The sequence below is a fragment of the Oryctolagus cuniculus genome, chromosome 12, assembly GCF_964237555.1.
Source record: "Oryctolagus cuniculus chromosome 12, mOryCun1.1, whole genome shotgun sequence".
In the NCBI taxonomy this organism is placed as follows: Eukaryota; Metazoa; Chordata; class Mammalia; order Lagomorpha; family Leporidae; genus Oryctolagus; species Oryctolagus cuniculus.
Genome location: NC_091443.1, coordinates 92,103,028 through 92,129,077, shown reverse-complemented (window position 1 = coordinate 92,129,077; position 26,050 = coordinate 92,103,028). Strand labels below are relative to the sequence as shown.

At 55.4% G+C, this 26,050-nt stretch overlaps 1 protein-coding gene across 1 annotated transcript; it reads right to left on the bottom strand.

Moving 5' to 3' along the window:
• Positions 1–22,476: 22,476 nt before the first annotated feature.
• RPLP1 (ribosomal protein lateral stalk subunit P1) lies at positions 22,477–25,911 on the bottom strand. Its single transcript, XM_002722377.5, has 4 exons — positions 23,965–25,911; positions 23,583–23,657; positions 22,729–22,846; positions 22,477–22,590 (listed from the first exon to the last, which is right to left on the bottom strand). The coding sequence occupies exons 1-4, from the start codon at positions 24,034–24,036 to the stop codon at positions 22,511–22,513; spliced, it is 345 nt and encodes a 114-aa protein (XP_002722423.1). The 5' UTR covers positions 24,037–25,911; the 3' UTR covers positions 22,477–22,510.
• Positions 25,912–26,050: the final 139 nt, after the last annotated feature.

The window sequence follows — 26,050 nt, the reverse complement described above, 5'->3', positions numbered from 1 at the left end:
TAAATCTGCTGCACCACAATGCCGGCCCCGAGTCGACTTCCAGAACAAGGAAGACCTTCGCATGGTTGTCACTCATGTGCTCAGGGCTGCCCCTCCCTCAGTGGTTGGAAGAATGTGCCAGACTCGTGGATCTTCACGTGCGTGGGTCTCGGGTGTAGAGAGAGCAGTAGTCTGATTTCAGCTCTGGGCCATGTGAGGTGGGGATGGCGGAGGTCCTGAATCCACACCCAGAGAGCACGGGGCTCTTCAGGGATCCATGGAAATCTTGCAGGAGAGAAGGGGTTTGGGGCTCAAGATGTTGTGGAGTGGATCAGAATGACCCTCAGCTGACCTCTGGCTCATACTTGCTGAGTGCACAGCATCTAACAAACTCAGAGGAAACCACGAGCCTTTCAAAGCATCCCAAAGCCCTCCGGCTCCTGAAGAATAAACGGATCAGCGTGCACAGCCCCCTTCTCGTACATGATGGTTCACACTCCCTCCTCGTGCCTGGCTACAGACCACAGCCACCCAGAGTCAGAAGGGCCCACGGAGTGACAACTCAATCACAGAGTCATGAGGCCCAGAGAGGGCAAGCAACTTTCTCAAGAGCACACAGCAAATGGCTGGAGAGCAGAGGCTGAAACCCACATCCTCTGCCACGCGCAGGTCTGGGCTCCTTCCCGGAGCACCGCAGCGGCTGTGAGTGAGGCCAAGGCCAAGGTGGGCTGGAGGGTGCTGGACTGGCGCATCCTGGGAGTCAGAGCGGCAGACAACGAGGCCTTGTTTTCCCAGACAATCTCTGAGGGCTCCGGTTCCAAGCAAACACATTCCTGAATCTTTGCCAACACGTTTCAAACCAGGCCAGGAAAGTTATAAATGGGCTTTTTCTCTCTGCAGATAAGGGAACCACAGAGGGGGGTGCTGTGAGGCTTGGGCTGACGCTGTGCTTTCCTGCCCAGGCTCTGCGGCCGGCAGATCCGAACTCCCTGTCCCATGCTTCGAAGCTGCATGGCTGGATGATACATGTGTGTGCCTTCTTCAACCAACACCGGAAACAGAGACTTTTTTGCTTTTATATATTTGTTGGAGAAATGGAGACAGAGAGAACACCCACCTGCTGCTTCACTCCCCAAATCCCCAGGAACTCAATCCAGGTCTCCCACAAGGGTGGCAGGGACCCAAAGACGTCAGCCATCACCGCTGCCTCCCAAGGTCTGCATTAGCAGGAAGCTGGAGCTGGGAGCCGGAGCTGGGCCTTGAACCCACGCCCTCTCATGCAGGACACAGGCATCTTAACTGTCAGGCCAAATGCCTGTCCCTCACTGTAAACATTTTAGATCTTTTTTTTTTTTTTTACTTCTTTCATCAGAAAAACCCACAGTAAGTATTACATGAATTACATTCATTGTTTTGCAAAATACCTAATTTATTTAATTCATCAATAACCTAGTTCTCCAGGAATGGAAGAATTTGAGGGACTGACGTTGTGGCACAGCAGGTTAAGTCACCACTTTCGAAGCCAGCATTGGAACACTGCTCTGCTTCCAATCAGCTCCCAGGAAAGCAGCAGAAGATGGCCAAGTACTTGGGTCCCTGCACCCATGTGGGAGACACAAATAGAGTCCCTGGCTCCTGGCTTTGGCCTGGCCTAGCCTTAACCATTGTGGCCATTTGGGGAGTGAACCAGAGGCTGAAGATAGATGTCTCCGTCTCTCTCTCTCTCTCTCTCTCTCTCTCTCTCTTTCTCTCCTTCTCTCTCTGCATTTCAAATAAATAAAATAAAGATCTTTAAAAAACAAAAGAATCACAGAATGTGGGTAGCCACTGAAGCTGGGATCTGGGTACATGGAGCCCATTATACTATCCTCACTATTTTATACTCTTTTTAAAATTCCACAATAAAATGTTACAGCTATATAAATATTTTTAAAAGTCTGCCTCTCAAATTAATATGCATCAAAAGCAAGGATTTCCATTTTAAATATTTCCCCCGATGGTTAAAAAAAAAAAAAAGCCAAATTGCTGTCAACACGATTCAGCTTGGAGAGCTGTCCTGTGTCAAAACTCCCATGCATGAGACCTGAAAACTGACTCAGGATGGGGCTCGCAGCCCGACACACGCTGTCGCCACCCCACGCTGAGGCAGCAGTGACAGCCCACCGACTTCATCACGCTGACTTCACGCATGCGTGCCATGCGCTCACACAGCACACTCAGGAACATGGCAAATGTGTGAATGGACCCTGTGTAGTTGCTCAGGCTTCTAGGGCCCCTCACTTAAAAAGTGATGCCCCCCGCCCTCCTGTCCATCGGCGCGTGCCACATGTTCCCGGAATTCCTTCCCGCTCACCTGCCTCCTCGCTGCTCTCTGAGCCGCCGGAAGCCTCTCCCAGGCTCCTCGGCCCCAGGCTAGGATGGACCCTGTCCCACACAGAGGAATTCAGTGTCAGGCTGTGTAGCGTCCTGGGCTCAGAGCGCAGAGCGAGGAGGAAGACAGGAGAGAAGCAGAGTGGCCTGGCAACCACAGCCGAGAGCAGCGCTCCTCAGCCCAGCCTATTACCTGTGGGGCCTCACTCTCTCCCTCCCTCAAATGCAAATAATGAAATGGACATGGCAGGCTGGCGTAAAGAAGAGAAACGCCTGGCTCCTCGTAGGTGACAAATAAAAGGCTATGGGACGAACAGTGCAGATGCTGGGATCGAGGCGAAGCTGGGGCAGAGACTGGTGTTCCAAGCAGAGTGGCAAAGGCTTAGCAGGCTGGTTAGCCAGAAATCTCAAGGTCAAGGGCTTCTCATGGAAACAGGGGAAGAAAGAGAGCCCATGAGTGTTTAGGTCTCTTGTGTGCTGTGACTTTAATTAATCCGTCAACCTGGAGGTGGAGGATTCCACACCCACACGTCTGCAGGAGGAAACATTTACACAAACACACTGAGTCTCTCACCCAAGCTCCTAGGGGTGGCACCTAGAGGAATTTCTGGCATCCAGTACAGGAAGGGCTTCTGGCTCCCAGGGTACTCTCCCTAGTCTCTCTAAATCCAATCAAGACCTGGAAGCTATTCAAAGCTCACCCGCTTTGAAGCCCAGGCCCTTGTGCCTTTGTTTAACAACAAACAGGGTTTGATTCCAGACTGGCTTAGTGCAGGTTGGCCTGGGCAGGGCTGTTGCCTGGGGGGGGGGGGGGGCAGAGCCATCCTATGCCCTCCCCCTGCCCACCAGAGGACTCTTCTGCTCCCCTGAGGTCTAGCTCTGAGCACTTGAGCTTCTTAGACCTCTACCATCCCCTGGGAACCATGGAGAAGAGAGCGTTAAGGGGTACAGGGAAGAGAGAGGAACCTTGCTGGGGCATGAGGAAGCCAGAGGAGGGGAGTACCTGGTGCCCATCCCAGCTCCCCACCAAGCAGTGTGGCCTGATGCACCTGTTACCTCACTGAGTCACTGAGCCTGTTTCCTGCCCAAGGAGGATGGGCCTGCTCACCACAAAGGTGGCAATGACAGTCTGTAAGATGACGATGTGCAGAACGCACCCAGCCCATAGCAGGCACCCAAAAACACCAGCTTCCCCTCCTATCATCCAGAGCCCCCCACGCTTCCTTCACTGTGACCTCTGCCATTTCCACACACCCACCTGTATAAGCTGAATATTTACCTACAAACTGGCTCACTTTAGAAATTCAATCTTTGGGGCTGGCATTGTGGCCAGCACACAATGCTGGAATCCCATATGGGCACCAGTTTGAGTCTCAGTTGCTCCACTTCCGATCCAAATGCCCTCTAATGTGCCTAGGAAAGCAGTGGAAGGTGGACCAAGTGCTTCGGCCCCTGCACCCACATGGGAGACCCAGAAGAAGCTCCTGGCTCCTGGTTTGGCCTGGCAGCTCTAGACATTGTAGCCATTTGGGGAGTGAACTAGTAGATAGAAGATCTCTCTCTCTCTCTCTCTCTCTCTCTCTCTCTCTCCCCCTGTAACTATGACTTTAAAATAAGTAAATAAGTCTTTAAATTGTAAAAGAGGAAGACAGAAACTCAGCCTCATGCCACAGAGAGAAAACCAGCTGCACTTGAAAAGCATGCTTTCACTTGTTTATATCCATTGATGACCAGCATTCATCATCCGGCAGGCACTGTTCTGGGTACCAAGGCCATAGCACTGGACCAACGACCCCTCGCCTTCACAAGGCACGTGCTCCAGCAGGGGAAGGGGGCGGCGCACAGAAAGAGTGCGGCACAGGCAGCACGGTGCACTGTAGGGAGAGAGCAGCCAGCATGCAGGGCCTCACTGAGCCGGGGACAGAGCCCCTGCTTCCTGCCGTGGGGCCCCCTCAGGGTTCTCTGCTTCCTCAGCCTCTTGCTGCTCCCATTCGGAAGATCCACAGTTCACAACAGCAAGGGAGCAGCTGCTTGGGAGGACAGACAGTTTCTCAGGGAAACGAGCCACACTCCACGCGTGACTCAACAGACACTGTCTGTAGTTCTCATCCCGAAAAAATGAAAACGCAGGTTCTCACACAACCTGGGGGTTCCCAGGAGCTTAAACACCAAGGGAAAACCCAACGGCCCAGGTGTGCAACAGCAGGGAAGTGGATGAACAACTGTGCTCTCTCCACACTCGAAATACTCCCCCACACGACAGAGGCGCAAGCGGCCGACCCACACGGCCCCACGCGTGTGCCCCGGACACAGAAGACTTGATCTGCCTGATGCTGCGGCCTGACACTCTCGCTGTGGGGACAGAAGGCAGAGGGGGGCGGGGCCCTTGACCAAGACGGGCTCAGAGGACTTTCTGGGGACACTGAGATGCTGATTTTGATGTAGACTTTATCAGCCCTCTCCAGACGGTGATACTCAAATGGATGCACTTGATTATACATAAGTTACACTTCTGATAAACTTGACCTGAAAGTCACATCACACCACATCATCCACTGGAGAGACCCTCTTTGAGATCACTCATCCACTCCCTTCCTTTTCCACATCAGGAAACTGGAGCCCAGAGGAGGGAGTGGCGTCTCCAAGATCAAGGCCAGGCAACGAGTTATGATGGTGGAACCGAGCAGTTGCCGTGGCCAATGCCAAGTTCACTGAGCGCTGTTCGACCCCTCTGACTCAGCTCATCACAGCTCTGTAAGGCAGCAGCCCCGTTGTGCCCAGGATACAGATGCAGGCACTGAGGCCTGCGAGTGTTGGAAGATGTGCTGGAGGTCACACAGCCAATTTCACGTGCATCCCCCCTGCCAAGGCAACTGCTGATAGGAAAATGCGAGCCCAGGTCCTCCGCCCTGGAAAACAGATTCTCCCCTCTCCCCTGCACATCCCCCCCCCCCCCGCCCAAGCAGAGGGGCCAGCAGCACCCAGTACCAGACAAGCAGAGCAGAAGGAAAGGGGAGCTTGGGGCTGACGCTGTGGCATAGTAGGCTAAGCCTCCGCCTGTGGCACCAGCATCCCATATAGGCACAGGTTTGTGTCCCAGCTGCTCCTCTTCCAATCCAGCTCTCTGCTTACAGCCTGGGAGAGCAGTGGAAGATGGCCCAAGTGCTTGGACCCCTGCACCCGCGTGGGAGACCCGGAAGAAGCTCCTGGCTCCTGGCTTCAGATCGGCCCAGCTCTGGCCAATGTGGCCATTTGGGGAGTGAATCAGCAGATGGAAGCCCTCTATCTCTGTCTCTCTGTCTCTTTCTCTCTCTCTGTCTCTCTCTCTGTAAGTCTGCCTCTCAAATAAACAAAATCAAGAGAGAGAGAGAGAAGGAGGGAGGGAGGGAGGGAGGGAGGGAGGGAGGGAGGGAGGGAGGGAGGGAGGGAGGTGGAAAGGAAAGGAGCTCTGTGAACTTGGGAGCATGAGACTGCAGGGCTGCAGGCACCATTGCAAGGAGCTGCCTCTCCCCCAGGCAGGGCATGCCCAGTAGTGCGAGGGAGCTGGTAGGAGACAGCCCTGGCTTTGCCCAGAAAGATCTAGCTTCCCCTGGACGCTTTTTCTAGCACAGCCTGCCAGGAGAGATTAGGATCGCCAAGAGCAACACGATGCGGCTGCAGGAGCTGAGAGGGTTCCGGGGCACTCATCTCCCTGAGACAGGCGGCTTGTTTGAGATCTGACTCCACTCCACAGGATGAGGTCGTGCCAGGTCCCGCTGGAGCTGACGTGAGGACAGCAGAGGCCCTGCAGGCAGCGAGAGGCAGTGGGCTTCTGGCCAACCCGAATAGGACCAGAGTGTCCAGGATCCCCGGAGGACCAGGGAGCGGGTGCTTCTTGATGAGGGCCGATTCTTATAGGGTCTGTGAAAGGCCCGCCAGCAATGGGCCTGCAGAGCTGGTCCAGAAATGGGAGGCACCTGGTTGGCGTGCTCCAGAGTGGGAGGATAGGACCCGGCAGAACCGCCAGCTGGCCTGGAGGCTGGCAGAGCATGCAGAAAGTCAAGTGCATAGCCTGAAATGCTTTTGACATCACCACTGCACGGAGCACCGTGAGACACCTCCTGGGGAGCCAGGCATCCTCAGTAACCTGTGCACCACCTGAATTTTTGGCATTTGGCATTTGTGTTGGGGTCAGCTCCAGGGCAGAGATCAAGAAACAGCTGAAACTCACAGTGAAAGGAGAATCGGGGTCCACAGAGGCAGGAGGCAGGAACCCAAGGGGACGGGGACGGCTGGCAGAGATTTGCATCATGTAGGGCTCTGAATTCCCCCAGGACAGGAAAGGAGGGTTTCTCAATCCTTGTCATCCAGCTTCTCGGGGCTGGGGACACTGACTGGCCTCTGAGTGACATGTGCTTGGGCCAGTGGGCTCCAAGGAATGGGAGAAGCAGCAGAAACAGGTGTGGTGTCTCCTGCCCTCAGAGAGCACCCCATGTAATTCGGTAGACAAAACAAGCTCACAGCAGAGCAAAACAGGGCATGCGGGGGTGGGGCGGGTACTGTGGCACAGCACACTAAGCCGCCACTTGGGACGCCAGCATCCTATTCTGCAGTGCCTCGGATTGAGTCCCACCTCCACTTCCACTGCTCCATTTCCAATCCAGCTTCCTGCTAATGCGTCCTGGGAGGCAGCAGATGATGGCTCAAGTATTTGGGTCCCTGCCACCCACTTGAGAGACTCAGATGGTATTCCGGGCTCCTGGCTTCAGCATGGTCCAGCCCTGGTTATTGTGGGCATTTGGGCAGTGAACCTGTGGATGGAAGATCTCTCCTCTCTCTCTCTCTCTCTCTCTCTCTTTCTTTAGAGTAGATGAAAAAATAAACTTTTTTTTTTTTTTTTTAAAAGAGCCTCTGGGGCCATTGCCTCGGCTCACTAGGCTAATCCTCCGCCTGCGGCGCCGGCACACCGGGTTCTAGTCCAGGTCGGGGTGCCGGATTCTGTCCCAGTTGCTCCTCTTCCAGTCCAGCTCTCAGCTGTGGCCCTGGAAGGCAGTGGAGGATGGCCCAAGTGCTTGGGCCCTGAACCCACATGGGAGACCAGGAGAAGCACTTGGCTCCTGGCTTCAGCTCAGTGCGGTGCAACGGTCGCAGCAGCCATTGGAGGATGAACCAACAGAAGGAAGACCTTTCTCTCTCTCTCACTGTCCACTCTGCCTGTAAAGAAAGAAAGAAAGAAAGAAAGAAAGAAAGAAAGAAAGAAAGAAAGGAAGGAAGGAAGGAAGGAAGGAAGGAAGGAAGGAAGGAAGGAAGGAAGGAAGGAAGGAAGGAAGGAAGTGCATCAGCAAACACTGGGCACACAGCCCACGGTTGGCTGAGGTCAAAAAAAAAAAAAGGAGCCTGTGAGAGGAATAAAGAGAGTAATGGAAGGAGATGAAAGGAGAGTGAGAGTAAGAGTTGGAGAGGGAGAAAAAGACAGGAAGAAGGGAGAGTTTTGCAGACAGCACAGCAGGACAGAGCATAAAGCCTCTAGGAGGTGAGAAGCTGGTCCCTCCCCCACTCCGCCCCCTATTCAGGGAGCGCAGACTCCCACCAACCACTCCTGTGATCCTAGGTTCAGAGCCCCACCTGCAGCTGCCAGTTCCACAAAGCTTGGCTCAGTTTTGTGACGGTGCCATTTGCCTGCTCCTTCCTCCCCCAACATCCCACCCCCATCTCCCCTGCCTGAGAGGCCAGGATGCCTGCAGGAGCCCACCATGGCATGGACGCTCCATGGCTACCCTGAACCAGAGCGGGGCAGCTCCGGGCCTCATTTCAGGAGCTTCTCAGATGACCTGGTGGTATGGAACAGACCAACATCACTGGGTACTCCTTTCCCTGCACTCTCTCTCTCACTCCCTGGAGTACTGTCAAAGGAGCTCCTCCCACAGAAGCCTTTGACTTGACCTCTGCTTTGGGGAATTCGGGCTAAGATCCACCCCAATCGATATGAATCTGCAGTGCTCCCCGGGCCCAAGCACCTGGTCCCAGGACGTGGCAGTCGCCAAAGTCTGGCTTCTCTGACCTTTATCTCCAACAACACCTGCAGGCTTCCCGCCCACTGGGCCCCACCTCCCAGAATCTCCTCTCCACACCTGGATGATGTCAGGATGCCTTCTGGTCCCCAGGCTGGCTTGGTACATAGCCAGTCCCAGCGTTTCCGGGACCAGAGACAACATGATACATTGTTACTTCATGTTGGGAGGTTGTTTTGCTCAGATGCAGGCTGATCCACCAACCCCAGCTGGAAACCTGTATTTCCACTAGCTGCTGTCCAATGCCAGCCAGCCTGAGGTCCTGATAGAAGCCCGGATGCCAGGAGCCTGGGCGCCAGGCTGAATTTTGCCATCAGAAGGTATGACCCTGAGGTCCCCAGGAATGTACGTCTCCTCCCTGCGAGCTGATGATGAATGAGACATTCTGGAAGGTCTTTCACACTCAGATGGGACCAGAGGATCCCTCCCCATCCTGCGCCCAGAGGAGACAAAGCTGTGCCCTGCAGGGCAGCTCTGGCTAACAGGCTCCCTGTGGGATCACTGCTTACCAGAATGCAGGTAGCTTCTGCACCATGCTGTTCCCTGGTAATGACACGGCGGGGGAACGTACGCACAGGTGTCCAAAATTCAACACACAATTTTTTTAAGGAAACAAGGTGCTGAGAAAGAATCAAGGTGCTTTCCAAATGCAATTAGCAGAATGTCTGAATCAAGCTGTGTTTCTGAAAAACTTGAACGTGGCAATGAAATGGATGATGTCTCTTGGCCATTACTGGCACCAAGAGAAGCCAGATTCCTGGGCACACAGCAGCGCCTGCTTTTTCATGTCCACATTAATTACCAGGTGACCAGGAAGCAAAGCTTGAGGCACTTACAACCTCACACGATCGTTTGTTATATACACCGTAGGCATTTTGCTGTATTTTTGTTAGATTTCACTTAGGGGACTGGGGTTGACGGGCAGTAACAGTATTCTTTTTCCTCTTTAAACATAAAATGGAAAGACAATATAAAAAAAAAGAGGAAGGAAAAGAAATAGATTTTCCAAAAGTTCATGGGAAAGCATATTATAAAAAAAAAAAACTGTACATACATGGATTCCAAAAGTTTTTGCATGAAAAGAAACTTCTTCTTTAAAATACATTTGATTTCTGTGAATAGAATAGTGATAGAGAGTGAGAGGAAGACAGAGAGAAAGAGATCTTCCATCTGGAACTCCATCCAGGTCTCTGACGTGGGTTCAGGGGCCCATGCATTTGGGCCATCCTCCACTGCTTTCCCAGGCGTATCAGCAGGGGGCTGGATCAGAAGTGGAGCAGCTGGAACTCGAACCAGTACTCCAATAAGAGGCGCTGGTGTCACCATCAACAGCTTAACCTACTGTGCTGCAATGCCGGCTCCAGAAGCTTCTCTTTTATTTAACTCCATTTTCCCCATAAACGTTTTGACACCACTGTCATACGTTTTCAGAAGCATTCTCAGACAGAACATCTCACGTGGGGCAGCAGATTTCCCGACATGAAGTGCAAGCTCACGTGGTCTTCCCAGTCGACCTGGTAGCCGTGTTCCTAGAAGATCCGGTGCACCTCCCGCCCTTGCAGACATGCTGGGTGTTTGTTGTATAAAGTGGATCTCAGCTATCACTTACGTCCACGCCCCGGGGGACACGCAGAGCCACACAGAAGGCCAGGCGGCTCTGCACTGTGAGACAGCCAGCTGCACACAGGTCAGGTGCACCAGGGGTGCGCAGAGCCAAGGGTGTACAGACAGCCTGCACCTCAAGTCCGTGGGAATAACATCTGGGTGGCGGCAGGGGCATAGGAGGGGCAAGCCAGACAGTGATGAAGGCCTAGGTCACCTGTTTGCTGCAGGAAGTTGTCCACAGGTACCCCTTCTGCAGGCCCTAGCCAGGAGCCTGCCTAGACCCTACCTGAGACCACACTTCTGGGCTCAGGCTGCGAAGGGCCCTGTTGGATATACATATGCTTCCAGGATGGGGACATGGGCCTAGATCATCGCCCCAGACAGAGCAGGACCTCGGTGCTTAACCCCCCACTATCAGTGGAGAAATCCAGGCACAGAGAGGGTGAGGAACTCACCCCACGCCACACAGGCCCAGGCGAGTGGACAGCATCGCAGGGACCACACAGCCCCACTCCTCCCTGCTGACCTCCAGTAAGCACGTGGGCCTGGATGGGATTCTTAAGATCCAGGAAAAATAGGGCCTGCAGGACATGGGCTGTTCGTGTGGGCAGAAAGAGGCTCAGACAAGTCCCGGAAGAGCAGCCCCACTGGCTGCTACAGCAAGGAGTCCGGCGCTACAGCAAGGAGTCCGGCGCAACAGCACATGGGCCCCAGACTGCCCCACAAATCCCACAGCCATTAATAGCAGCAAAGGCTGCCAGGCATTGCGTCTTGCTAAGAAATTGACATGCGTCATCACACTGCTCTCCTGACAGCCCCAGGAGAGAGATTAATTTTTGTCCAATGAGCTATGGAGGCGCCAAGAGGTGACTTGCCCAAAATCACACCTCTGGAAAGAACTGAGCAGGACTTCAAATCCAAGGCCACACGCTGCAAAGCCACTGCTCATAATGCCCACCCCGTCCCTGACTTCCAGGCATGAGTCTCCTGAGAAGGGCAGTGGGCCCCTGTGCTGTCTGTCGGCCTGATTCAGGCTGGGCTCTGCTCAGTCCCTAGTCCCCGTGGAAGCTGCGACTCTGCCAGTGTCACAGCGCCCCCTGCTGCCCACTTCCATTGTCTTCTGCAGGGTCATTGACGCTAAAGTGGTCCCCAAATGAGAACCCTACTCTAACACCTTTATCTTCTACAAGGCCTCCCGGGGCTGGACACAAAACTGAGAGAAAAATCAATATCTATTTCCAGCCTTGTAGGCCCCCAAACCCCACACCTTTTTGTGCTGCTGTTACAGAAAAGGGCAAGCGTAGCCCTGGCCTAGCTTTCAGACCCTGAAGCCAGCCCAGTGCTCTTCCCAGTCCTGCTGTCTTGCATAAGCAGAGCCCCGACTCCTGTACCTGCAGCATGGAGACCAAACTGCCTACCCTTCTGCTGGGCTGCAAACAAAACAAGACGGTCCTCGAGCGCACTCCGAAAGTGCGACAGGAAACAGAGTCAAAAGATAGGCTTTTGTTTTGGTGTAAAAAACAAAAACCAAAACTGAAACCCATGCATACAAAGGGACACGGCATTCCATATTGGATTCCTGGGTTAGATTCCTAGCTCCACTTCTGACTGCAGCTTCCTGCCAGTGCACACCCTGGAAGGCCGCCGGTGATGGTGCACATAGCTGGGTCCCTGCCACCCGAGCCGGAGACTTGGATTGAGTTCCCAGCCCCGAGCTTCAGCCTGGCCCAACCCCTACCCCCACCCCCCAACACTGCTATTGCAGGCGTCTGGGGAGTGAATCAGCACATGGGACCTGTCCGTCTCTCTGCATTCAAACAAACTAAACAAGTAAAACCTGCTTTTTAAAGAGTTCCTGAAATTTGAATAAACTATGCATTTCGATTTGTTTACACCAAAGTAAACTTACCTTTTAATCCCATGGTCCACGAACATTTTGCAGCCCCTCACCTGTGTGGGGCCTGCCCTTTGGCAGGTGGCAACAGTGAAGTGTCCCTCCGCCCTGAGCTCTGGTTCTGCAGCTGCTGCTGTGGGCTGAGCGCTTGCTCAGGGGCAAGCACCCAGAATTCACCGGTACTATCGTAATGACTCGGGAGGTGGAACAAGGAGACTGAAGCCTGGAGGAGTGAAGCAGCTTGTCCAAAGTCCCTGCAGTGCACAGCAACTTCGGGTGGCGAGCTGGTCTGCCAGGCCCTGGAGTGCCATGAAATGGACAGTGTGCAGGGCTGTGCAGGTGTGCAGGAAGAAGACATTAGGAGAACTGGGAATAAGTCCTTAGAAAACTGGGACCACAGAAAGTTTTGGGGGTTTGAATCCATCTCAGCAGACTTCCTGGATCCAAGTCTTCCCCTGCTGCAGGGTCCACAGCAGAGTGGCAGCTGGAACTGGCTGCCCTCGGGGGAAGTGCCCACATGGAAAGAGTGATAGATTCCACCCTCACAGAGGCTGCGAGAAGGCAAGCCACAGTGTCTGTGTACTGTATCTGTGTGGGCCAGGCACAGTACAAGTACTCTGTACGGGTTCTCTCCTTTAACCCCCCAATCACCAATAACAAGTCCCCCTTACTGCTGAGAAACTGGACTTCTGAGTCACTGGCTTTTCCAAGGTCTCACAGCGACTCAGCAAGGAGCCAGGCTTTGAACCCAGGCAGCCTAACTCAGAGCCCACGGCTGAACACCAGCTCCAAGCCTCCCCAGGCCGTAGCATTCTGGCAGGGCTCCTGAGTTTCCTGTCCTCTCCCTGTGGCTGGCACCCTCTGGATGCTCTCTGGTGACAGTGCCCTGAGTGAGGTCAATTAGGGAGAAGGAGAAAGCCTGCTCCCTGCGGCTCCTACATCCAGGACAAAGTGGAGATGACCTGGTGATGGAAGAACCCACCCTGTGTCTCTGTCGCCCTCTTCTGTCCCAAAGGAGAACTTCACTGACCCAGCCAGGGCAGGGCCTGCCCTTAGCAGGGCGAGGTTCAGGAGTTCTCCCCAAGCCCTGCGGAGGAAGGGCCAAGTTGCCATTGGTTGGTTTTGTTTTGATAGGCATCACTAGTAACTGACACGTTGTTACCATGTGATGTCATAGGCTGCAGCGTGGGGTGATGGAGCTGGCTCACTTTCTCAGTGTTGGCGGTGAGAATGTTTCCAATTTACATGACAGCTCTGAAGGACACAATGCACTCCGATGAACTGCAGCCACATGCTGGGCCACAGGCCACAGAAACCTCTTCCTGCTCCTTCCTGAACCTCACCACCCATCTCCCCAGCCCTCAGCCTCCAGCCATGGTTCCCCTCTCTGCCTGGAGAGTCTCCCACCAAGAATCTGTGCTGCTGTGGTTTTTTTCATGCCAATTTGCTGCGGATCAGTACTTCTGCAAAATGCAACAGAAATGAATTAGTAAGTTTTAAAAGCTGAAGTGCTTGGATGATGCAGCAACATCATTCTGTGAGCCAGCAGGGGCAGAGGTCAGCAGAAAGCAAGGGCTCCTGGGCCATTTCTTCTTCTCTTCTAAGATGTATTTATTTCTTTGAAAGGCAGGGAGACAGAGAAGGGTGAGAGACAGATCTTCTGGCTGGTGCTGTGGCACACTAGGTTAATCCTTCGCCTGCAGCACCAGCATCCCAAATGGGTGCTAGGTTCTAGTCCCGGTTGTGCCTCTTCCAGTCCAGCTCTCTGCTATGGCCTGGGAGAGCAGTGGAAGATGGCCCAGGTGCTTTGGGCCCCTGCACCCACATGGGAGACCGGGAAGAAGCACCTGGCTCCTGGCTTCAGATCAGTGCAATGCCAGCCATGGTAGCCATTTGGCGAGTGAACCAATGGAAGGAAGACCTTTCTCTCTGTCTCTTTCACTGTCTATATAACTCTACCTTTCAAATAAATAAATAAACAAAAGACAGATCTTCCATCTGCTCCTTCACTCCAAATGGCCGCAACAGCCAAGTCTGGGCCAGGCCAAAGCCAGAAGCCTGGACCTCCATCTGGGTCTCCCATGTGGGTGGCAGGAGCCCGAGCACGCTCCTGTGCCATTTCTGAGGGCCCTGCTGCTGACTCCAGGGAAGCTCTGGGCTGCAGCTGGAGCTGAGGAGGCACTGACACCAAGGAGGGAGCCCCAGCACCAGGCACTGATGGCAGCAGGGGGTCAGCCCCCGGGCCCAGCACTGCTGAGCTGGGAGGGGCAGTTGGAAAGCAGGAGGCCCATGGCCAACACAGGTCCTTTCTCTGGTGAGCCTAGAAGCAGGGGAGGACCAGAACCTGACCCTGGCCGAGGATGGAGCACCCAGCTTGAGCACCAAACCATGCCCCTGTGGGTGACCCTCTCTCCACTTATATCCCTGTCCTAGATAGGATGACTCTGATGTCACAGCTGCGCAGGAAGTGGAATTATAACTTCCCTGGGTAAGGGGCATTAAGAAAACAAGATCCCCTCACCCTGGGACTTTCCCCTCCCACCCTGCCGCCTGATCCACCTAGCAGGCCACCCCATCTCCAGCCCTCAGGTACGGCGCCACTAGCAGCCGCAGCACACCACTCAGTCACTCCCTCCTGGGGCACTGAGAGCCGGATGCCCGGGGTAGCTGGGCTCGCTCACGAGCTGCGTCATCAGTGTGCATGCACGTCCAAGCCAGGCCTCAGGTGCTGCAACTCAGTTACTTAAATCACGACTACCAAATCCAGGAGTGGCCAGAGAATGCTCTAGGCCTTCCACACGAAAAGCACTGTGCCATCTCCTACAGAGGCAGGAGGAAGCCTGTGGTGTGTGTGTGTGCACAAGTGTGTGTGTGTATGTGTGTAGTTGGAGAAGTAGCAGGTGCCTGGCCCAAAAGGACAGTGGTGGCAGCGGCCAGCAACACCCTCAGGCATACGCCCACCAGACTTCTCAACTTTCAAAGAGAAACCCAGAAAATTCTGGGCATGGTGCTCCTTGGTATGTACCCAATGGAGTTGAAAATGTGCACCCGCTCGAAGCCTGCTCTCAAGTGTCCATTCACACCTGCCAAAGCTCAGTGCCAGCTGTAATGCCTCTCACGAGATGCATGGGGAGCCACGCTGTGGCATACGTGACGTCACGTGGGGCTTGGAAGAACTGTGTTACCAAGCCAGGAAGAGGCGCAGGGGAGCTCAACACACACTTTGCTGCATGCTGTCATTCTAATGTTACGGCATCCTGGGGAAGGCCTAACTATGCAGACGGCAAGTCAGTGGGTACCGGTGTATGGGATGGAGAGGCAGGGACATAGGATATGAAGGACAGCGGTGCTACAACAGTACAGGGATCGCAGGCATTTTCCAAGCACACAGAACAGACTGGGCCATACAGGAAGCTCTGGACTTGGGGTGATCAAAGGTTCTTCTATAGGAGTACATGTACTGTGGGCTGGGACTTTTTTAAAAGGCAGAGAATGACACACAGAGAAGAGAGAGAGGGAGAGAGAGAAAAAGAGAGAGAGATCGATCTTCTAACTGCTGGTTCACTCCTCAATTTCCATAACCACCAGGGCTGGGCCAGGCCAAAGCCAGGAGCCAGGCACTCCATCCGGGTCTCCCACGTGGGTAGCAGGGATCCAAGCACTTGCGCTATCACCTGCTGCCTCTCAGAACGTGCGCTAGCAGGAAGCTGGATCAGAAGCAGAGCTGGGGCTCCAGCCAGGCAGGCCAGTATGGGACACAGGTAATGTAAGCGGCACCTTAACTGCTACCCCAAATGCTCATCCTGGGAGGCTGTTCCCACGCAGGGGTCGGGGCTATGTGGGAGATTGCTGCACCTTCAGTTCAATTTTTCTGTAAATCTGAAACTGTACTAAAAAAAAATGATTTTTAAAATACCAATCAATAAAAGTCTCTGTCCATACCAGAGGAGTGCCTGGGGCAGCGGGAGCGGTGTGGTTCCATCCCCCAGGGTCAGGCGCTGAGTGTGCAGAGTGGAATGCAAGTAATAAAACCAAGTAGAAGCCAGTCTGCCTTTGCCTCATCACGCATTGGCAACTGCAAGCCCTGTCAGCGACAGCACTGCCTCCTTGGGGGCAACCACCCCAACCCCACCCCGGGGCACTAAGGATGCAGACCCAACAAGCAACTGTAGATCTTGAGCTAGCCGGAGACCCCGGACTAAGCAACTCAAGAAGTTTCTGAGTACGAGAATCAGAGGCTTTGAGGCCTGATCTGCGGCGGCTGTCCCTGGGGCCCTGCAGCAAGGTGTAGGATCAGCTCCCAGAGCAGGGCGGGCCTGGAGCCAGCAAGACCAGTGAGAGCAAAAGCCCAGGGAATCCCCAGAAGCCAAGTCCCTGTGGCCCCAGCATGGCTCCCCATGAGCACCTGCAAGGCGACAGGAAAGCTGCGGGAGGGGAACCTGGTGGCCTGAGGCTGAGGGACCTCCCCCCACACACACACATCGGCCCTTTGCTCTCCCAAGCACAGCCGCAGGGGCCCACACACCACTTCGCCTTCAGGAGAGAGGCACACACATACTCCAGACATGAAGCTGGAGCCAGAGCTGGTGGGCATGGTCACGTTTCCTCCATGTGCAGTCCACATCACTCCTGGAAGCTCTTCTCATGAGTGACCATGCCACGACGCTCCACGGCAGAGAGACCCAGCCATTCTTCAATTATGACTTGTTTCTTTTCCCCTTTGCTGGGTGCCCAGGGGATTCCTAGGGTGATGGCACCCCTGACCCTCTCACCACCCCATGGACTTCTAGGGAGGCACCAAACTGACAACCTTCATGGCCACTGGACATTGGAAGCCATGATGCCAACCTCTGTCACCACTCAGCTGTGTGGCCACAGCCATGTCACCAGCCTACTCTGAACTTTCCACAGATGTGAAAAATGAGAAGGGCTCTCTGGGGTCCCTTCTAAATCGAATGCTGAGTTTCTTGGGGCAGATCCACCACCTGCCCTCAAGAAGAGCAGCCAGGCCGAGCCACAGCCAAGGGGAGAAGCAGGAGAAACGGAAGGGGACAGAGCTGGGCGCTGGGCGTGGCAAATTTCTGGAGACAAAGAGGAACGGGCGATGGAGAGGCCAGAGAAGACGCCCTGGCGTGGTGGGCAGAAATGCCGCCTCAGAGGGACGCGGTGCCCCGATGGGCTGGGCGAAGGCATTCACTGTGATTAAAGGAGATGGGAGAGAGAGGCATGCCTGCAGCCGGCCTCCAGAAGCAGCCAACCCAGGAGGCCTGACAGAAAGCCAACAGCTGCTACAGGGCAAGCCCCGCCCATCCACTGCCCCCCAAGGTGAAGCGGCTGTGAGGCTGTTGACCAAGGAAACAGTGATCAATTTTTCATTACGCAGAGAAGGCGACCCAGCGGCTCCGGATGTCAGCGGTCTCCAGGCAACAAAGCCAAGCCAAACCCACGGTGCCCACACCTGCAGAGATGCTTCCTCTGCAAACGTGGTCGCGGTGGACAGTGTGGTCACAGGCTTGGATGGGGAGAGAGGCCGGAGGGAGGCGGAGGCAGGGGATAGCACGTGGCGGCCGCAACGCTGGGGTCAGACGCCAGGGCTGGGGCTGTCGGTCAGGGCCCTGCGAGCAGATCTCCAGAAACAAGGTGCTGTGAGCCACCGGCCGCCTGCCTCCTGCCTTTGTGAGCAACCTTCAGGCCCTGTGGCCCCAGTGCAGACAACTTCCCCTCAGCTTACAGCTGAAGACACAGAGCCCAAGGGAGGAAGGGGCCGTCCTGGAATGCGGCCCAGGGAGCCTTGCCACTGACCCCCGGTGCCCACAACGAGGCTGGCTCACACATGGGCTTGTCCAAAATGAACACAAGGAGCTTCTGGGAGATCTTTAGCAGAAGTGTCCAGATAATCTACAGACTTGAAGGAGAGGGTCAGACTCTCCTGCCCTGCAGGGTGTTGTTGCTATTTTTAACTTTGGGCCCACTCTCACCAAGACACAGAGAAGGGCCCTTCCGGCTGCCTTCCTGGCCCCTCCCACCCCTCATCGCTCCCAGATGGCTCCTTGTGTTTGCCTTAGCGTTGCCCAGTGAATGTCAATGGAGAATCAAGAATAAGTCAACACAGGCCCTCGCCATAAATGCCAAGGCTTGTTAGCAGAGTAAACCGTGTGCTTAGCCTGTCTTAGAAGAATCTTCGCTGAGTAAACAGGAGGGAGGCTTTCCTGGAAAGTAAACAGAGCAGAGAGCTGAGGGCCCTGCAGGCGGGAGGGTGACTCCTCCTGCACAGGCCGCAGGGTGGCTGGGATTGGTGCCCTTGAAGGCCCTTCACACTGAGGGGCCAGAGAAGGCCAGGGGCTTGTCCAGTGCCACACAGCTCACTGAGGCAGGACCAGTGTCCCTGCCCCAGCAGCCTTGGCCTTTCCAGGAGCCATCCATCTCGATGAGAAGGGAAAACCCAGAGTCTGAAAGAGGGACCTGGGAACTGATCTTACTGCCCTGAGCTGTTACGAAAATGACATCTCAACCTCCCAAGGGGAAAAAAATATATTATTTATTTATTTGAAAGAAAGAGAAAAGGTTCCATTCACAGGTTTACTCCCCAGATGCCCGAAACAGCTGGGGCTGGACCTGGACCAGGCCAAAGCCAGGAGCTGGGAGCTCCATCCAGGTCTCCCATGTGGGAAGCAGAGACCCAAGGCCTTGAGCCATCACGGCTGCCTCCCAGGGACTGCATTAGCAGGCAGCTTCAGTCACAGGGTAAGGACTCACAGGACTCGCATTAGTATAAATGCGGGAGTAAACACAAAACCCTACACAGCCCATTAAGATGATACATAGCCGAGTATGGAACCCAGGCACCACAATGCAGGATATGTGCACCTTACCTGCCAGGCTCAACACCTGCCCCTCCGGGACACTTTTTGTATTTAAAGAACACAAGAGGGAAGGGGGGCCCTGCTGTGCCTTGTCCACAGTCACAAGGGTGGGAATATACCATTGGTCCAACCAGGCCACCAAATCGGAGTGTCTCAACTGTTCACGCGGATTCACCCCTGGTGGATATGAAAACAGCCAGAACAGCTCCTGATCTTTCAACCACAGCTCACAACTTCCCTGACGGCCTTGTTTACAGGAGGTTCTCATTTTCCCAGGTAAAGAAACACCACGGCCTGAAACCTCTGAACCATAAACGTCTCAAATCCAAGTACAACCACTGACTTCCAACCGTCTCAAGTAAGTTCTCGCCACAAAGGAAACCTTCAAATATACTCACTTCTCATTTAATTTATAGATTCCTTTCCTCTTTCTCAAAAGGACATGAGCACATAACCAAAGTATAGAGACACACCATTGGGGGTGGGGGTAATTTGGCACCAACAAAAGGAGGAAGAAGCAAATGCATTATCCACTGGGGCCAAGTTCATTGCTGAGATGGGGCAGGCTGCCTGGCACTGAGTTTCTTACTACAGGAGAGAGTGAGAAGTCACAGGGCTCTTCTTGTTATAGAAGATGGTGACAATGAAACCCTAAATAGCCAATGAAAATAATCACATGGAACAGGGAGGAAGGAAGATGGTCATCAATTCCCCCCAAAGACATCCACTTCCTCCTGGCTCAGAACTTTACAAGAATTTCTCACACGCGACCTTACTGAGGAGACAGTCACGACGCAACAGCCTTCACAGGTTTTTACGGCCAAAGCAGAAGTGGTTTTCATTGTGGCTGCTGCTTCCAACAACCTTGGGCGAAGGCCAAGGGCGCACCAGACAGCACAGAGGCTCAAGGACGTCTCTCTTTGCTTCTGGACAAAGATGAACCCGAGTGTGTGAGGAGGAAAAGTCAAGTGTGCTAAGTAAACGAGGAGGGAGGCAGGAACACACTGAAGGGCACTTGGTTTCCTCTTGGCGGGGTCGCAGGTAGGTACTCAAACATGGCCTTCCTCACCAAGCTACAGAATCACTCGCTCAGCTGGACAGCCCTGACTGTGGGGGTCACACACCCCAGACAGCCCAGGAACAGAACGGTGTGCAGTGTGCCTTCCTATCCACCTGGCCATTCCGAGGACTGGCCACTGTGGGGCAGCACCGAGCCAGCACCTGTCAGAGCAAAGCTTGTAAACAGGATCCATGCAATTTTATCAACCCACTAATTTCATTCATCTTGAAAACCCAATATTTGAGCACACTCACAAATACTGAAAAGGCCTAAAAATAAAACAGTCCCCCCACAGTGGGGGTCATTTGTTTGATTCCCATTTTCACTTGCTGAACATCACAGGAAAAAAAAGTTTTTGTTTCAAACAGGAAGTATGCTAAATGTTTTACATGTACCATCTCATTTAATCCTAGAATTCTGTGAGGGAGGTTCCTTCATTATCTCCACCATGCGTAACACGAAATCGTGGCACACAGGGAACCGGCTTGTGGCACAGTGGGTTAAGCCACCTGTGACGTCAGCACCCCACTGGCTGCTCCACTTCCAGTCCAGCTCCCTGCGAACATGGGAACTTTCCACAGGCAAAGCAGTGGAAGATGGCCCAAGTGCTTTGGGCTCCTGCACCCATGTGGGAGACCCAGATGGAGATCTGGGCCTGGCCCAGCTCCAGCTGTTGTACCTGCCCATTTGGAGAGTCAACCAGCAGATGGAAGATCTTGGATCTTTCTGTCTCTCCCTTTCAAAAAAAAACAAAAAAACAAAAAAACAAAAACCACAAAACTGTAGAACAGAGGTTAACCGGCTCAGCTGGAGCCACACAGCCCTTCTCAGTGGCAATGGACCTGACCTGACTGAGCTCAGGAGCCCAGAGGCATCCTGCCCACACCTCCTCCCAAAGCATAAATTGTCTGCCCTATCCCAGCCCGAGGCGTAACACCCGGGAAAGCTTGTCCTTGTTTTTACTTTGAGCTAAAACGGTCTCAAAACTGCTCAGAGTTCTCACCTCTGGAACTTGAGTCTGGAAGCTGAGCCTCTCTTCCATATGAAACCCCCCCCTTTTTTTTAAGATTTTATTTGAGAGGTAGTTAGAGAGAGGGAGACAGCGAGAGAGGTCTTCCATCCGCTGGTTCACTCCCCAGTTGGCCACAACGGCCGGAGCTGCGCCGATCCGAAGTCAGGAGCCAGGACCTTCTTCCAGGTCTCCCACGCGGGTGCAGGGGCCCAAGGACTTGGGCCACCTTCTACTGCTTTCCCAGGCCATAGCAGAGAGCTGGATCGGAAGTGAAGCATATGGGATGCCAGCACTGCAGGCGGATTAACCTGCTGCGCCTTGGCGCCAGCCCCACCCCTTCCCTTTTTTAACAAAAGTGCAAACTGATGTTTTAAATTTGTAAGCAATGCTTGTTTACGGGTTTTAAAAATGCAGGAATATGGCAGTCCATTGGAAGATAAAAGCGTCCTTCCGGTGCTGAGGCAATGGCACCCTTGGACCCCGAGCCTGTGACTCCTGTTCCCCTCGCACCGGGCGCACAGCCTGTGTCCGGGGCCGGTCCCCAGCAGCCCCGCAGCAGCGGCAGTCCCTTCCCCCCACCTGCCTCTCGGAGTGCCTGCATTTCCAGGCTGGATTCCCACGGGGATGCCTGCGCGGAGGCGGGACGGCCGGCCCTGTGACAGGACCGAGTCACTCTGACCCAGTCCCCGGTTCTGCCCAGCTCCCGACCGCCGACTCCCTCCACGCGCGGGCCGGCCTGCACGCACGCACACGCGGCGTCTCCTCACGCACTAACCAGCACGCTGAACCGCAACGCGCGGGATACACCCGGGCATGCGCAGAGCGGACGGCCCGCGCGCGCCCCCTGCGGCTGACCTGAGCAGCTCAGCTTCGCCGGCCGCGCTCGGCCCCCAGCCCCACCCCTTCCGCCCGGCGCGGACGCCGATTGGCCAGGGCCGGGCTATACACGCCGGAGTGCTGGCGACCAGCCGGGACACCCCGGAGCCTGACGGACGGGCGGTGAGGCTTTCTGGAAGCCCCAGCTGCAGCTGTGAAGGACGTGAGGGCTAACTACGAGACACAGGGAGCACCGGCGGAACCCCCTGTGGGCGTGTCCCCGAGGGCAGCGGGATCCCGGGCAGGGCGCCGGGCTCGCACCGGAAACCCAGCCTCTACTTCCACGCGGCCCGCGGCAGATGTTAATCCACCTGATCCACAGCTCCTTTGTCCTCCCTGACCATGTCGCCCGCCTTCGGCTAACACCGGAGTGGACCGCGGGACACACCTGACAGACGGCCCGCTGCGGGGGCACAGCCACCTCGGAACGCACAGGACACCACAGTCCAAAGTCTCGGGGAACAATAGCCCCGGGCCATGAACTGGTGACCTGGGAGTCCGGGGCACTTCAGAACTTGCTTTAGGCGACCCTCGTCCTTCACATAGGCTGGGTCTGACTCACTCCCTTCCAGCAGCCGGGCCCCTCGGGTCACTTCTGACCCCCACGTCGGCCGCACTCTGCAAGCGCTCGGCCAGGGCTGCCCCAAAGCCAGCGTGTGACAGGACCCCCAGCACGGAGGGCCAGTGACAGCCCCGCGACACACCAGGTGCTCTGCAGCGCGAGGCCATCTATGCTGCGCACGGTCCCCAACGCCCAGCACGACCCAGAGGAGTGGAGCTCTTTATTGAACAAGATAATGCTCAGTCAAAAAGCCCGAAGCCCATGTCGTCATCAGACTCCTCAGATTCTTCCTTCTTGGCTTCCACCTTCTTCTCCTCAGCTGGAAAGGAGAGACCGCGTCAGTCCCGCTGCTCCGGACCCAGGCTCCGCGAGCACCCACGGCACCCCCGCCGCAGGAAGCCGCCCATCACCAACTCCCCTGTCAACCCCCCACCCGCCCCGCACACCCGCTGCCTACCTGGGGCGGCGGCGGCCGCGGGTGCAGGGCCTCCTGCCGGAGCGGCGCCAGCGGCTGGAGCAGCGCCCCCGGCCCCTACGTTGCAGATGAGGCTCCCAATGTTGACATTGGCCAGCGCCTGAAACACACACGCAGCATTATACAGCACTCAGGGAAAGGATAAAAAGCCGCCTCCGACTCCCAGCGGCTGGAACCACACCTGCACGGTGTCCGCCCAGGGCATCAAGCAGCTTATCTTTCCCTCCCAACAGTGACTTCTCTTGTTGATTAAGATTCCAGGCGAGGCACACTGCTGTACTGAAGCTGTCACAAGTAACCACTGAGCTTTCCAGCCCTCTCACGGCGCTTGCACTGCGCGTGCGCAGCACTAGGGGCCAGTTACCCGCACTCCTCCTCTCCTACACACGGGACAACCGGCCCCGAGTAACCTGTCAGCAGTCAGGCGTCCTGAAGCAACTAAAGACTCCTGCACGTTCTGCGGCCGGCGTGCGCTTCCCAGAATTCCCTATTTCAGACTGCTGGCCGCCTGGGCCATTTTCAAAGGGGGATTTACTAAAAGCTGACCCGGGTGCATACTGTCACTCTTGCGAAACCCCAGCACACAGGCCAACGAGAGCCTTCCAAGGCTATTATTAGCCTTCAGCGGCCTGCACCAGCTCCGGCCAGGGGCCCCGTCTCCATCGGCCTGGAACACGGGCGGCCGGCAAAGCCCAGCGCCCCACGGGAGTCCGGGAAAGCAAGCGCTCCTCTCGCTTTCTGATAAGGAACGAAGAGCCGGGTCTGACCAGCCGGAGCTTACTTAGGGGGCTGGGGCGTAGGGACAAGCGCTCCTGACCTGGTCCAGTCGGCCTTACCTTCGCGAACAAGCCAGGCCAGAAGGGCTCCACGTTGACGCCAGCTGCTTTAATGAGGGCGTTGATCTTGTCCTCCTGAAACCGACAGAGCGCCGGCTAGCGGGGCACCACCGGGGGCACAGCCACGCTCCCCGCTCCCCCCCGGACGCCCACTTCCAACCCGCGCCCGCCACCAGCGACGCGACGCGCCCCGAGCCCGGGCTCTGCCAGGGCTTCCCGGGTCACGCGGCCAGGCCGGGGGCGCCGAGCAGGGCTCCCGTGCCGCCCCCATGCCTCCCAGCGCGGGGGCCCGCCCGCCCGCGGCCCAGCACGGGGCCGGCCCGCCCGCCCGCCGCGCCGGAAGGGACGCCGGGACCGCGTGGACCGGCCGCCCCGCACTCACCGTGACGGTCACCTCGTCGTCGTGCAGGATGAGGGCGGAGTAGATGCAGGCGAGCTCGGAGACGGAGGCCATGGTGCGGGGCTGGTGGGGCTGGCGCTGCCGGGCGCGGTGCTAGTCGCCGGATGAAGTGAGGGCCTCACCCCAACGCGGCCTTAGCTTCCTCGGAAGAACCGAGCACCTTGGCGGCAGCTGAGGAAAGGGGGCTGTGCGCCTGCGCACAACTTCTTATACGGCCGCTCGAGCCAATCGGCGCCCGTGCAGGGCGGAAGGGGCGGGACGGAGGGGGGGTGACGTACGCGCCTGCGCTGTGCGCGGAGCTCGTTGTGGGAGTTTGTCCGCCGCTGCGAGATGCCGGCTCTCCGGACCTGGCCGAAGCGTGGGTCTGGCGAACCGGGACGGCGTTTAGGAAGAGGGAACATGCTCACTGGATCCAGGCGCGGCTGACTGCGCCCCGCACCGGTGTGAGAGCGTTTGAGCCGGGTCCCGGCCCTTCGGTGAATTAATACCCAGGGTATATATCGTGAAAATCTTACACCAGCGAACTAAGGAGCGACGTCTCCGAAAACTTTCAGTCAGAGAAACCACGCTGAAACCCAACAGCTGTTTCCCCAGAGCCTTGGAAAGTGGGAAACATAAAGGCTAACTTCCATATCCTAGTAAAGGGTGCCCATCAAAACCTTACTGGGGGCCGGCGCCGCGGCTCACTAGGCTAATCCTCCGCCTGCGGCGCCGGCACCCCGGGTTCTAGTCCTCCGCCTGCGGCGCCGGCACCCCCGGGTTCTAGTCCCGGTCGGGGCGCCGGATTCTGTCCCGGTTGCCCCTCTTCCAGGCCAGCTCTCTGCTGTGGCCCGGGAGTGCAGTGGAGGATGGCCCAGGTGCTTGGGCCCTGCACCCGCATGGGAGACCAGGAGAAGCACCTGGCTCCTGACTTCAGCTGGAACTGTGCTAAACCAAAGCCAGGAGCCGGGTGCTTCTTCCAGGTCTCCTCCACGAGTGCAGGGGCCCAGCATTTGGACCGTCTTCTACTGCCTTCTCAGGCCACAGCAGAGAGCTGGATGGAAAGTGGAGCAGCGCACATATGGGATGCCGGCACTGCAGGTGGCAGCTTTACCCACTATGCCACAGTGCCGGCCCCGTGACCATCATTTTTAAAATCTGAAAACTATGAAGAGGCCACCTTTGTGGTGGCATCCGCACCCCTGAGCCCTGGTTGAGTCCAGGCTCCTCCACTCCCCATCCAGCTCCTTGCGAAAGAAGCGAGATGGCCCAAGTATTTGCGCCCCTGGACCCACGCGGAGACCCTGCAGCTCCTGGCTCCTGGTTTTGGCTGCCTTTGCCCTTGCGGTTGTGGCCATTGGTGGAGTGAACCAGTGGATGGAAGATGTCACTCTGTAACTCTGCGTTTCAGATCAATGAATTTAAAAACCTTATGGACCATCAAAGGCAACCTTAGAAGAATGATGGGACGATCCTACAGTCGATAATTCTAATGATGTAACTTCAATCAAAATTCCATTAAGGTTTTCAATAGAATCTGACAAGCTGACCTTAAATTTTAAATGTAAGGATCAAAGGCCAGTAATAACCAGGACGATTTTTTAAAGCAGACAGACTTAATTAAAATCCAAGAACACAAACTTCACCACTGCAATCCCTGTGCCCAAAACATGGCACATAGAAGATGCGCAAGTATATATTAGATCAATGTTTCAAAGTGTTACTGGGATGCCTAGAGATGCATGGATCAGAATAGAATAGAAACCCAAAAAACGCACCTTCATGGGAACTTGGCAGTGTCAGAACTATAGTTTTACAAATCCAAAGTGGATTGGTTGGCAACAGGTGACAGAACAAGTACCTGAGAATCCTCTCTGCCTCTGAAATAAGTGAAAAATCCTGGAGTTTCTACTGAAATAGGAAGCATTCTAAAAATACATGTAATTTTCCTATTACACTTTGAGTGACACGTGGATTGTCTTTCTCCTTAGCCTTTGAAACTGCTTTTGGTCAGGACTAATATCATCCTTTCAATATTGATTTTAAAAATGCACAAACTATCATGTTAAAAAGTTCAGCCTTAAAAGAA